The 13,050-nt window shown below is 39.5% G+C and overlaps 1 protein-coding gene across 1 annotated transcript; it reads left to right on the plus strand.

Annotated features, from left to right (window-relative positions):
• The first annotated feature begins 1,615 nt into the window (after positions 1-1,615).
• irf5 (interferon regulatory factor 5) lies at positions 1,616-12,841 on the plus strand. The gene is made up of 10 exons (XM_072672553.1): positions 1,616-1,863; positions 4,239-4,335; positions 5,169-5,291; positions 8,067-8,253; positions 8,418-8,443; positions 8,568-8,595; positions 8,720-9,043; positions 9,356-9,745; positions 10,033-10,151; positions 11,659-12,841. Exons 2-10 carry the CDS (start codon positions 4,285-4,287, stop codon positions 11,845-11,847), a joined length of 1,437 nt encoding a protein of 478 aa, XP_072528654.1. The 5' UTR covers positions 1,616-1,863; positions 4,239-4,284; the 3' UTR covers positions 11,848-12,841.
• The last annotated feature ends 209 nt before the right edge of the window (positions 12,842-13,050 follow it).

Genomic DNA, 13,050 nt, shown 5'->3' on the forward strand with positions numbered 1-13,050 from the left:
TTTAGTGAGCCTGTGCTCCCTGCAGCCTCAGCTTTCTGTTCTTGACTGACAGAAGTGGGATCCAGTGTGGTCTTCTGCTGTCATAGCCAATTTACATGTGCTGTGCATTCTGAGATGCTTTGCTGCTCACCACAATTATATATATTTGGGTTTGTTCCAAAACATATTAAATGACACACAGGTTTTTTTTTTCTTTTTGTCATAGTATGCATTGTTGGGAGTGGGTACTTTACACACACAAGACATTTTGGTGCTAAAGTATGACTACAATCACCTTTATCAGAGAAATATGCATTTTTGGTAAAGTGTGTTATATGTCAATTTCTATACCCAAAATTTATGTTAAAAACAAAAGGATATATAGCAGTTTGCAATATTATTGATATTAGTTAATTCTCTTGAAACTGAAAACTTTCCACAGGACGAGACTAAAACTAAAGACAGTCTTGTGAAAATTCAGGACACCCCATGAAAACCTTTGTATTTATGGACACTTGGACATTTAATCTTCATTTTAACAATATTAAGAGATGGAGGTAAATTAGGTAAACACATACAACTGAAAAAATGTTAATAATAACAATAAATAAAAAAGAATATTTTTTGTACTTTTACTTAACAAAATGCTTTTTTACTTTCTACATGCTTCTCATTTCAAGCTTGGTTTTAAGAACTGACTTGCTTCCCCGCCAGCAGTAAAATTCAAAAATCATTAAGGGGCCCACGGTCACAATTTTTAGCTTGTTTCCATGTTCTTGGTCTGATTTACTGATATTTACTGATATATATATATATATATATATATATATATATATATATATATATATATATACACATATTTTTTTTTTTTTTTTTTTTGTAGCAGACTATGTAAGGAACAATAACAAAATTAAGTTTTTGCAACAATATCAGTCCAATTTTGGTATCTTCAGCTTGCCTCAGGATTTTTTTTTTTTCGGTGACAGACTTCCATGTTGTAGCTATACCTTTTAGAACTCTAAAAGTGTAAGTGGAGTCATACACTTACATTTTGATTGATGTTCAGGTAATATTAATTAATTAATTAATTAATTAATTTATTTATTTATTTATTCGATTACTTGTTAATTTAAGTAAGTATTTTAGCTATATGGGTCAATACTTTCTCTTTTACTCCCATGTCAAGTAGCAACGTAGGCCCATACTGCAGAGCGCTGGATCTGAGCTCGTTTATTTATGAGCACCGAGCGCCACCTGCCGACCACACTGCTGAAGTGCAGCGCCAGCACTTGTCTGTTAAACGCTTCAAACTAAGGCATCAACTTTGAAATGGGAAATAATTACGTTACATCATTTACACGTAAATACAACTTTCATTAAAACAACAACAGCTCTACCCTTGAAAAAGAAACCGTACAGATCTCATGTCAAACAGATACAACAGCCCCACCGTGAGTCTACTGCACGTTTTCAAAGATAAAAATCATATCATATGTGAACAGGGTCGGTTTAGGTAATTGAGCTTGTGGGTGAGCCTCGGTTTGTATATGAAAATGAACCGCTTCCGTCTAGCGTGTACATCATCCGGAAGGGTGGTACCTGTGGAAGTTCTGCAAATAACCCCGTAGCTCTCGTTTTTCGCTTCATGCCACTGAAGTAGAGGGGTTTCTCTTTCTTCTGCTTCTTCTTGTTATTTGAAGCAGCGCGCTGACTGCAAAAGTGTCGAAACCTCGCCGCTATGTGGCTTTTCTTGATTTCGTAGGAGACATGTACAGACACACCTGGCTCCATGTGTCCTCCGCCCGGCTGTGTGTGTGCTGAGTGTCTGTTTGTGGAGGATCTTCTGCTCAACTTCGTCTGAGGACGTTCCACTTTTCAGTGCAGGTGGGCTCACTCGTGGCTAATTGTTAAACGTGTGCTTTATATATGCGAATTTAAAGAAGCAGGAATCTGAACCTGTTATAGCTGCTACCAGATTATCATTGTTTTCCGTTCCACCTTAAGAAAGGTGCAGCAGCTCGTTCGGTAGCACCGAACAGGCGACTGGCGACAGGCGACCGCAGCGCCTTTTTAAGGTGGATTGGAAATTTGGAATAAGAAACCACCTTCAGTCTGTTTGTTTGGGATTGAAGGGTTTTTTTTTTGTTTGTTTTTTTAAACGAGCTGAAAATGTGCCCCTTTCTGGAGATATGGTGCTAACTAGCTATTTGGTCACAGCAGCTGAAAATGGGAAGTACAGTACTGTTGTAATGTCACCGAACAGCTCAGATTTAGACCCGAAATCTGCACGGAGCGAGTTTGTCGAGGCTACGCTGACCCGATATTACAGCCTGAACAACTGTTCTAGAGACCAGCTTTAGTTTAGGATATGCTGACAGGGATTTGGTGTGTGTGTGTTTTTGAGTTAATGGTTAAATCGCCCTTGCCCTGGTTTTTAAAGCCATTTTCCCTCAACTTTCAAGACCTTACCATAACAGGTGTCGAGGTTCATACGCACTGCTGCCATACCACCGCACCGCGTCGGCTAGATGAAGCCTGCGCTTGGCTAGAGAGGCCCCGTCGATATTCCCGCTCTTAAAGCTAATAAAAACATAGTTATAGGTTATTATAATTGTTCATGTCCTAATTGTATTAATTATAAAACCAGCTGGTCTATTTAGGCCCATCGCAAGCCAGAATGTGAGTCTTTATTTGGAGGCAGTGTGAGCAGTGTAAACACACAGCTGTACCTCCATGTTTTCACTGTTGACTGAGTTCAGCATTGGTCGCATATTAGAGCATGTAAGCCTGTGACAGGGAGGAGGAGACATTTATTTTATTTATTTATTATTTATATATATATATATTATTTATTTATTTTTTTTTAAGCTGAAATATGAACCATTACAAGTCATCAAACATGATTTTATACGTTTTCTACCAACTTAATATTATACCAGCTGACTTCAAGTGACACCGGCCTGTGTTCTGCATTCTGGACATTAGAGATGTTGGTGGAACTGCACTGACCTCAAAGCGTCCCGCTGTCAAAGTATTCCTACTTCTCTAACTTTGTTTTCTATTTCACACCAATGCATTAAAGTTCTTAAAGTTCCATCTCTGTTGGTTCTGCTTCCCATCGGTGCAGTGAATGACCCCGAGGTTATGATTAGTAAGGCTAACTTCCGTTCTCTTGCATGCAGGAGCACTGTTTCCACAGCAGTGTAGATTTGTGAAGGCTTTTCATTGTAAGCCTTACTTCTACAAAGCTGCATTACTAATAGGGGATCACAGTACTAGAAACAAGCCCAGAAGATGCTGAATTCTGAAGAACAAGTGCTCAAGTTCCTTTTGAAAAGATTGAGATGACTGGGAACTTGAGTCAGTAAGTGAGGGTTAAATGAGAAGTGGATGAAGGGGAAGAGGCAGGAGATTTGTGGTGGGGAAATGAGGTGGCAGTCATTGTTTTTCAGCCATTTGAACCTGGAGTGAAAACAAACGGTTATTTCTTAGCCAGCAGTGCTGCAGTTTATTGTATTTACTTTGACTTTATTGTGTGAATACAGTTAGTAGTAAAAGGTACCATGAATAATTATGCAAGTTCCTCCCCTCGCGTAACAATTGGAGGGGTGTTCTGCACCCTTGCCTTGGCAGATTGTGGCCAAAATGTTATTGTTTCGTTAACCGTCCGCTGAACTTATCAAAAAGCATCCGACATGTTTAGTTTAGTGTTTGGGTGGGCCTATACTCTTATCTCAGACTCGATCTGTGTCACACTTGCAGCACCACCTTGGCTATCTTTAGTTTACATTATAACACTATGGCCCCCTGCTTCTTCTGAGGGAGTCTCAATTGCTTTCTCTCATAGAAACCATTAAAAAATATGCTGACATTAATGGCCTGAACTGAAGAAAAAACACAGAATGACACTAATGGTATGTTCCATGCATGTGTGCTCAGTTATGCTTTAGTGCATCTGATACCTCTGTTAGTCAAAGGTGTAAATGAAGCAACCACCGTATTTCTGCTTGATGTGGGGCCTGCTGTAAAACTACTATGTAAATATGTTCTGTAAATATGTTATGTAAATATAACTTATGTTATTTCAATGCATGCATCAGTATCAATGATTTATATGTAAAAACCAAAAGGGAATATATCCCACCATGGTTTTCCTTGTTTCCTCAAATTGTGCTTCCTCAGCCTGTCTCAATGTTGGTATTTCCCAGTCACAGTAGGATTCACTGTGCACTTTGCTAAATTGTGCTTCAATTGCACAGGCACCGGGTTACTCCACTTTTCTGAAAGCACCCAAAGGGGACCACCATGAGCATCCAGCCCAGGAGGATCCGCTTGAAGCCGTGGCTGCTGGCCCAGGTGAGCAGTGGCTATTAGTGATTCTGTATTGAGTGAGAGGGGGCACATCCTATTAAACTATTTCACATGGTTAAACCATTTAGGCTTTACTGTGAGGCCCACAGAGAATCTTGCTTTTTTTGAGCAGGACCGCTTACCAGCACGTAGCAGCTGAAATTTGCTAAATGAAGCTTAAAGTAATTATTGTCTGTACAGTACTGTAAAAGAAAAGGGGTCCCCAGCCTGGTAGACCACCGACACTGCCCCATTAGATAAACAGCATTAAAGTTTTTATCTTTTAGAGAGAGAAGTAAGTCAAGTTCTATACTCTGCTTCATGTCTACAAACAACCACTGGTGTTTGTGTCCAGCCTTCCACTGTAAGAAAACTACTCAAGAGTCTGAAAGTGTGTGGAGCTGAGCAAGAAGCTCCATTCAGTAACGTAATGTTCAAGCTGCTGGAGCTGCTGGTGCTCTCGGATTGTATGTAGTTGTTCGAAGTTCATGAAATTCATACTTTCTGCTTTTGAATTTAAGAAACATGTAAGTTGTACTCATTGGCTGTTCTGACTGGAAGTTAAAAAATATATATAAAAATAAAGAAAAGAAATACAGACTTTTGCACAGCACTGTATGTCCAAACAAGGGACATTGTATGGTTTAGTTTAGAAGTATCAGACTGCAATCTCAATGTAAACAAATCTGATGTAACTTAATAGCTAATTACCTAGCTGCTCTAGAGTTGAACTGGGCACCGGAGCAGGGGAAACACTAAACTCTCCAATGTTCCAGCTCTCCAGTATAAGGACTTTGGAATCGCAGGCCGGCTTACAGATATTTTTTTTTTCCCCCTAGGTGAACAGTGGGAAATACCCCGGTCTACACTGGCTCAATAAGGAGCGTCGCTTGTTCCAGATCCCCTGGAGACATGCCACACGCCACCTACCCGCCCAGGAGGAAGAAAACACTATATTTAGGGTGAGTCCTGCTTGTGAAACCTGTTGAAATGCCGTCTGCCTTTGTAGTAATTAGGATGACTTTGTTTTGGCTTCCTCAGTTGATTAAATACAATAGATTGACGTTTGTGATATGCTAATAGAGTAATAGATAAGCCAAGACTGTTTCTGTAGTAGTGTGATGTACTGTGATGGTTGTTGGATTTAGTTATGTGTTTATTTATATATTTTCATTAATTCATATGTCTAATATTGCGTTCATAATGTGTCCGGTAACTCGTTGAAGTCAAGTACGAGCAAAAGCAAGTGTTAAGATGTTGAAGGATCAGCTCTTTTCATTCCTATTTAATGATCTAAAAGGCAGTTTTTTTCTGAATCGGCGGTCAGCTGAGAGGTTTAATACAGTCCCTGATACCAGTTCTACCTGCTTAAGACCTGTGATTCATCTTTCTGAGTCAGGAAAGGTTCTAGGAAAAGCAGTGATCTGAAATTGAAACACACCTATGAATTATAGCAATAAGATTACTCTAACGTTAAACTGCGCACAGGATTACTTAGTTGGAGCCCTGCATTCTGCACCAGGTTTCGCTGAACTGAAGGTGTGCCTGCAAATGAATGGCTTTAAGAGTTTCTTTTATTTGACTAATGGCCCATTTGTGACTTCTAGCTGTCCTCTGATTGATCTGTGTAATGTTACGTGTTCAGGGACGAGCACCAACTGATTAGATCCTTTCCACAGAAGTAGTCATTGAACTTGCCTGCTTTTATCTATTTTGGTAACACCTCTACTACAAATCTGGTCTAACAAGCTAACGTTTATATTATCTTAATGCTGTTTTCAGTTACTGGAGCTTGACATGACTCATTACAGATCCTAAAGCTGTTAAACAACAAGAACCTAAAAAAATAAAAAAAAGACCTAGTTTACTTAGTTGGGTGAAATGAAGCAGTGTGTTCAAATTTGTGGAGAAAGTAGGGTTTACTCTTTGGAATTGAACATGGATTTCTGAATGAATACCAATAAAATGTGGTCTAACAAGTGCAAAATAGTAGTCTAACACAATCTGACTAAGCTAATAATGCTCACACGGTTGTATTGTTCACGTCTTTGTATTGAGCACATTGAGAAAAACATGCACTGTGCAGGCTAGAAAAAGTAAGTGAAAACTTGTGTTTAATATCCTGAAGATAACCACCAAATGTTTCTTGTAGTTGCTTGTGTAATCCTCTTCAGATCATTTATTTTACAGTATCTGACTTGGCCATTATTATTATTATTATTATTATTATTGTTTTATTGTATTTTTTTTTTTTTTAAGAATTTCTTTAGTTGGTTTACTTGTGAGCTTTTGGTCATTTTATTGGCATTTCTTGATGTTCCCTAAATGATTACAAGCTGTCCAGGCCCTGAGGCAACCATGATTTTCCCCTCCACCATGCCTTACGTTTGAGGTTTTGGTGTTGGTGTGCTCAAGTTTAATTTTTGTTGTCTGTACAGCACTTTCATAGAAGCACTGTGAAACATTCTTGTGGTCTTGGGCAAACCTGTGACTGCTCACTTTTTTTTATAAATAAATAAAGAAAGAAAGAAAGAAAGATGATATATATATATATATATAGGATAACGGTGACTTCCTTTGTAGTGGCATGTTTAGTGTTTTTCTAATGATGAGCACATGTTTTTTGCAGTTTAAAGAGGCCTTTTGCTTTTATTCTTTTGCTCTTAATCAGCTCTTTCAGGATCCCCCGTTCTCCTGTAGGGATCTTAAAAGGATGCCATCTCCCAAGGATAGCAACTTTTGTTTGTAGACAGTTTGCTTGATGTGCACTCAGGTATTTAGCAATGCCATGTATCTCTATAATATTCTTCTGAAAGTCATTTACATCGATGGTTTATTCTGATCAGTCTTTTCTGAGAAGAACAGATTTGTCAGTAACCAAGCTCTGTGTGCCTTTATTTAATGGGCAAAGCACACGTGACACCCACATTTCCAAATTACTCTCCGTAATTGAAACACCTTCTGCTAGTTATCTCTTGGAGAAGTCATTAACACAGACGTTCACTTACTTTTTCTAGCCTGCATTGTGAATGTATACTCAATAAAAGACATGGTCAGTACAACTGTGCAATTTTGCAAATAATTTTACAAATAATGCAATTTTTTTTTTTTGACTTGAAAGATCCAGGTTAATTCTTTTAAGGTCAAATAGCATAATGTCAGAATTCAGCTAAGCTAAGGTTCTCTTTTACTGGCGTGTGTAGCATACTTAATCGTGTGATTGTGCTTGTGTATGTTTAAGCATGCTCAATTTGTGGTGTCATTACAATTTGGTAGTTTAAGCTAAGCAAGCCATATTAGTGTTGATTGCAGTTGTACCTGTTTTTTCTAGCTTGCTGTCTGGGGGCTTTTTAGTGAAATTCTCATGACTAGTTTACAGAAGTAAAAGTGGGGCTAGTTTCAATTCCACACATGGCCTGTTCTGTCCTAAGAGGAAGTTCTGAGGGCCACAAAACCACAAACCCTTTCTAGAACATCTGCACTTGCTCCCTAATTGTGCTTTGCCACACGCATGACTTAAGAGTTTTGCTTCTTTTTAATTACTTATCTTTCCCCTCATATATATATATATATATATATATATATATATATATATATATATATATATAATTTTTTTTTTTTTTTTTGTAGCTTTGCTGATATGGTCAAATTTGAACTGGTCAGATGGAGTATTTTAGCCCTGAGTAACAATACAACTGCTTATTCCAGTAGATTACTTTTTATTTTGCTCTGCATAGGCCTGGGCACTGGAGACAGGGAAGTACCAGGAAGGTGTGGATGAGCCGGATCCAGCCAAGTGGAAGGCCAACCTCCGCTGTGCCCTCAACAAGAGTCGCGAGTTCAACCTGAAGTATGACGGCACCAAAGAGACCCCCATGCAGCCCTTCAAAATCTATGAGGTGTGCGACCAGCCTGTCAATGGAGGTAAGGAGTGGTGGACGCAGTTTGTCACTGTTGATAATCGATATGAAAACCTGATTATCTTTTGAAATGGTAACTATGCGTGGGCAAAAATGGCAAAAACAACATGGAGATACAAGGTTACTACTACAGGGCAACTGTGTCAATTGTCGTTTATGCTTTTTCAGATGGAGGTGAGGAGGATGAGGAGGAGGTAAGCTTAGTTGGGAGAGGATACAGTATCCAAGATACCATTGATCACAGCAAAAAAAACAAAAACAGTGAACTTGAATTTGCTCTGTACCCAAGCTTTGTCTTTCTTCTTTTATGTCTTTCAGCTACCGAACTTCGAGCAACTCTCTATCAGTAAGCCTGTTTCTGTGCATGAAAGTGATCTATTTAAAATGAGTTTATGCTCTTTGTGGTCTGCATGTGCAATTAGGTGTGTGTTTGTAGATTTTGCACGTGTTAACTATGTTTTCTATGACAGACCCTCGAATTGGTGAACCTCCAAGCTACTCTGCATTCCCAGCCAACCCAGTGGATCCGTTCCTGCAACCTGTTATACCTCCTGAGTTCCCTGGACACAGCCATATAGTTGCTACTGTGAAACAGGAGGAATATATCCTTGGGGACAGCCTTTCAAATGGATTAGGAATGGGTCCTGGGGTCATACCGCCACCTGCTGTCCCACACCCAGTCTGTGTCCCTGGGGCCTTGGTAGACAGTCCTATGCAAGAGGTGCACCCACAAGCAGCGAACCAGGTCCAGCCATGCATCTCTGACCTGTTGAGCAGTCCTCATATGCTGCCCTGTAAGCAATGCCTCCTTTTTTTTTCTTGCTAAGCTGATCTCTATTCTGCTTTGATTAAAGTACAGTGCTTGTGTACTTGCTACCATAGAACTGGGACAGAAATAAAAGAGCTGGTGTTGGGGGTCCTGAGTCTGTTGTGTAAAATAAGTATTTGTTCAGTTGTGAGAGCCTAAAAATATATATAATGTATATGAATTTGTGGTGGTGGTTTTTTTTTTTTTTTTTTTTTTTTTTTTTTTTCTTTGCTTGTTTTTTTTTATTTATTTATTTATTTATTTATTTAAATATTTGTATTTATTATTTCTGTTTCAGTAACTGACCTTGACCTCAAGTTCCAGTACCGGGGCAGGTCAGTTGGCTCTCTGACTGTCAGCAATCCTCAGGGATGTCGGCTCTACTACGGTAATCTTGCCCCCACACCAGAGCAGGTAGAGCTATTTGGGCCCGTCACTCTCCACCAGGTGCTTTTTCCCGGAACAGCCGAGATCCAGAATGAGAAGCAGAGGTTCTACACTGAACACCTGCTGGATGTGATGGACAGGGGGCTGATCCTGGAGATCCGAGGGCAGGATATCTATGCTGTGCGTCTGTGTCAGTGTAAAGTGTATTGGTCTGGGCCAGGGGTGCCTGAGGAAGGCCCACCCAACCCCATGGAGAGGGAGCGCAAGATCAAAGTGTTCAGCCTCAACGATTTTCTGCAGGGTGAGTGTAGCTTCTGCTTTTGGACATGCCTTGGCCACACTTTATCGTTTGGTAATTACAAAATTAAGCATAAAAGGAAGCATTAAAGTCTGACTTTTTATTATGGCTTTAATTTGAAGGAGGACTTCCGTGAAAAGCTTGTGTTCATTATATTGCACCATGTCTCTGGGTCTGCTAAACGCTATTTTGAATGTAGTAGGACTTGTTCAGTAATGCCTACCATAGCAATGAACACTTTTTTTTTTTTTTTTTATTTAAATAAATAAAAAAAGCTTCTTTCTTCACAGGACTAATTTTGTACCAGAAGGGGGAGGCGCCCACCCCTCCTCCTTTTGAAATTTACTTCTGCTTTGGAGAGGACTGGCCTGACCGTAAGCCTAAAGAGAAGAAGCTCATCATTGTCCAGGTGTGCACATTTAAGTAAATTCCCACCGACACGTTTGCAATCTAAATGGGCAATGTGCAGTGTGCAGAGTCTTATGCTTTGATTAATATTGCTCACTAGGAGTGTTGTATAACTTGTCGATAAAGCCTGTATGTTTGTCAGACTACTTTAATGACCATGATTCAGACACCGAGGGTGGCTGGAGAGCTTATCTGCTGAATTGCACTGTTAAATTCAACTCCTATTATTAAATGGAATGCGTGTTCGCATATTGCGAGTATCGCAATGCACTGACCAAGATTACGATAATGATTAACTCTGGTTCTTGACATCAGTTGGATTTCCTTTAAGACCAAGTTGACTAGTGAAACTCATTTCAGTTCTAGTTTAACACACAAGGCTCAGGTTTTCCGTTTTTTTTTCTTCTTCTTTTTGTTCTTTTACAGGTAATACTGTATAATTATTAAGGGTCTGTAAGTTGATTAGATTCTGACCACTTTCAAAAGCTGAAAAACAAAAGAGTATCTAGGGCTTTGATTTCACTACCAAATAGTGTAAAATTAGGTATAAAAGGTCCTGCATTTACATTTAAGGCATTTAGCAGATGCTCTTATCCAGAGTGACTGAGAGACTGTACAAAGCTTATAATACAATACTCCTAAATCTGATATTTCACTGCTGAATATGGAAAAAGCATTTTGGGACCCAATTGACCATTCCTATGCATATCCAGCAAGTGTAGATACCATTCTACCATTTTCTGCTGGTCAGTAAATGCTCATCATGATTTCATTGTCTACAATTTCAGTTTTTTTTATCATTTGTTTATTTATTTATTTATTTTTGCTTAAATAGTAAATTAGCCTTAGAAAATGGCCAGAAGTTAATTTGATCAGGATGTGTTTTGGCTACATATCGAAACTCTGTGATAAGATTTGATTTGTTAATGCCCAAAGTGTGCACGTCACATGATCATATCACACGAGAGCATAAAGCAGTGCTTTTCTTATGTACTAAATAAATATAATGCCTAATCCAATGTCAGTGTTGGTTGTAGCATATGATGATGGTTTTGGTTCAGCATGCCTCGATATTCATATTTAATTATTTGGCACATTGGAATTGTTAACATGACCGAGACTGGTCTTATTTGCCTACGGGCGAGATTATAGAACCAGTCACAGAATGCCTGAACCAGGTTGCTTTATACAGGTGCTTGAAGGGTGGAACTCTTGACAAAGAGAATGTATCTTATTGGGGTCCGTTGTGCTCGCTTAAAGGTTAGACTTGGGGAAGTTACAGTGTAGAAGTGCACTGTCCTAAGATCACTGTTTTGTTTTATTTGTTTTTTTTATTCAAGTCCTGGGGACTCCCTAACCCCAACACACCTGATCCAGGTCAGATCCAGTTAATTACCAAGCCCTACGTGAGCTGGATCAGGTGTGTTGTGTTCAAGGAATCCTCAGCGGGTCCCCAGGACTGTGGTTGAAGACCTACGTTTACATTCTTGATTAAATGTTCCTTCCAGGTGGTGCCTGTGGTGGCAAGGATCCTCACCGAGATGTTCTCAGGTGAGCTCTCCTGGTCTACAGACAGCATCCGTCTGCAGATCTCCAACCCTGACCTTAAAGACCAGACTGTGGAGCAGTTTAAGGAGCTCCACCGACTGCTACAGAATCAACACACTCAGGGCACATGGCCTCAAAACCTCCAGTAACTCAAGACGGATCACCCAGGTCACCTCAGAAGCACTTTGGACCTCTTGCTGCCGAAGGAAATGGAGCTGCCCTGCATCGAATGTAAAGGGTGCTTTTTAGGATCAGCTACATTTATTTTTTTTATTTTTATATTTTTTGGTGACACAACACTGGCCTAAATAGTGGCGGGTGCCGCACAGTGACCATGGGCGAACACTCATGTTTTAGTATGACTACACTTGGTCTCGATTGCTCAAATCACAAGTTTTGTTTTATTTTTATTAAAAGTTCCCATGGATGCTGCTAAGGGGGCAAAATAGCTGCATCAGGGTTGTGTTAGTACTGTGTAATCAGCACTCTTCAGTCTGAGCTTTCGCCCATGGCCTTTGGTTCTAGCTGGACGTCCTTCAAGTCTGTCTTGGATTACATGGAGTAGAATAGGTAGCTGCTCATACAGAATCACTAACATTTCCATTTGGACTATCACGGCTGGTTTCCATGCGATTAGGTCTGGATTTGGCTTCAGTCAGCATTGAGTTGGACTCCTTACGGCTCTAGGTTTAATGTTTGCTTGGGAACTTGTGCATCACTGCCGCTGACGTGTCCATGCTTTTTTTTTTTTAACCCCAACATGAAATGTATATGAATGTTTTTGCGCTTAGATTTGTTCCTTTTAAACATTGTATTTCAATAAATACCATAGCAGTATTTTAGAGTGCAGGCATCATAAAGTTGATGCTCATCTGTATTTCAGTTAGTCCTTTTGCTTTTTTTTTTTTTTTTTTTTCTTTTTGCCATTTTCCTCAGTGAATGTTTTGTCTACAATCAGACCTCTGCAGTTTGATCTGTATGTATAGAGAAACATAACCTGAACATACACTATTACCGCAGCTCTGTACGTTTGAAATAAGCTTAGTCTCATGCAATATGTGGACTCTAAAGAAAGCCATATGTAATGTTGTACGATGCGAAAGTAACATTGTTTTTATTAAATTTAGTATCTCATAAGCCTAACCGTTGACTGGAATTGTCATTGTGGGAGTCGGATTGAATCTGTTGTCTTTCACTCTGTCGTAGTGGCTTTGAACTGCTAGGCCACCTCGTGTTTTGGTCTCCTGCGCATAGAGGCTAAGCAGGGCTCCAGTCTGTTGTGTAAGTAGGTTTACTTAATGGTGTTGGGTTGCATGATAAACAATGAATGGCATTTCTGCAATGTAGGGCAT

Source organism: Salminus brasiliensis, chromosome 2, assembly GCF_030463535.1.
Source record: "Salminus brasiliensis chromosome 2, fSalBra1.hap2, whole genome shotgun sequence".
In the NCBI taxonomy this organism is placed as follows: domain Eukaryota; kingdom Metazoa; phylum Chordata; class Actinopteri; order Characiformes; family Bryconidae; genus Salminus; species Salminus brasiliensis.

Bases quoted from the DNA above. Each gene is read 5' to 3' on its own strand.
- irf5 (XM_072672553.1), top strand. From the start codon at position 4,285: ATGAGCATCCAGCCCAGGAGGATCCGCTTGAAGCCGTGGCTGCTGGCC. The intron at 4,336-5,168 runs GTGAGCAGTGGC...TTTTCCCCCTAG, and splicing joins AGCCGTGGCTGCTGGCCCAG to GTGAACAGTGGGAAATACCC. The intron at 8,254-8,417 runs GTAAGGAGTGGT...ATGCTTTTTCAG, and splicing joins CGACCAGCCTGTCAATGGAG to ATGGAGGTGAGGAGGATGAG.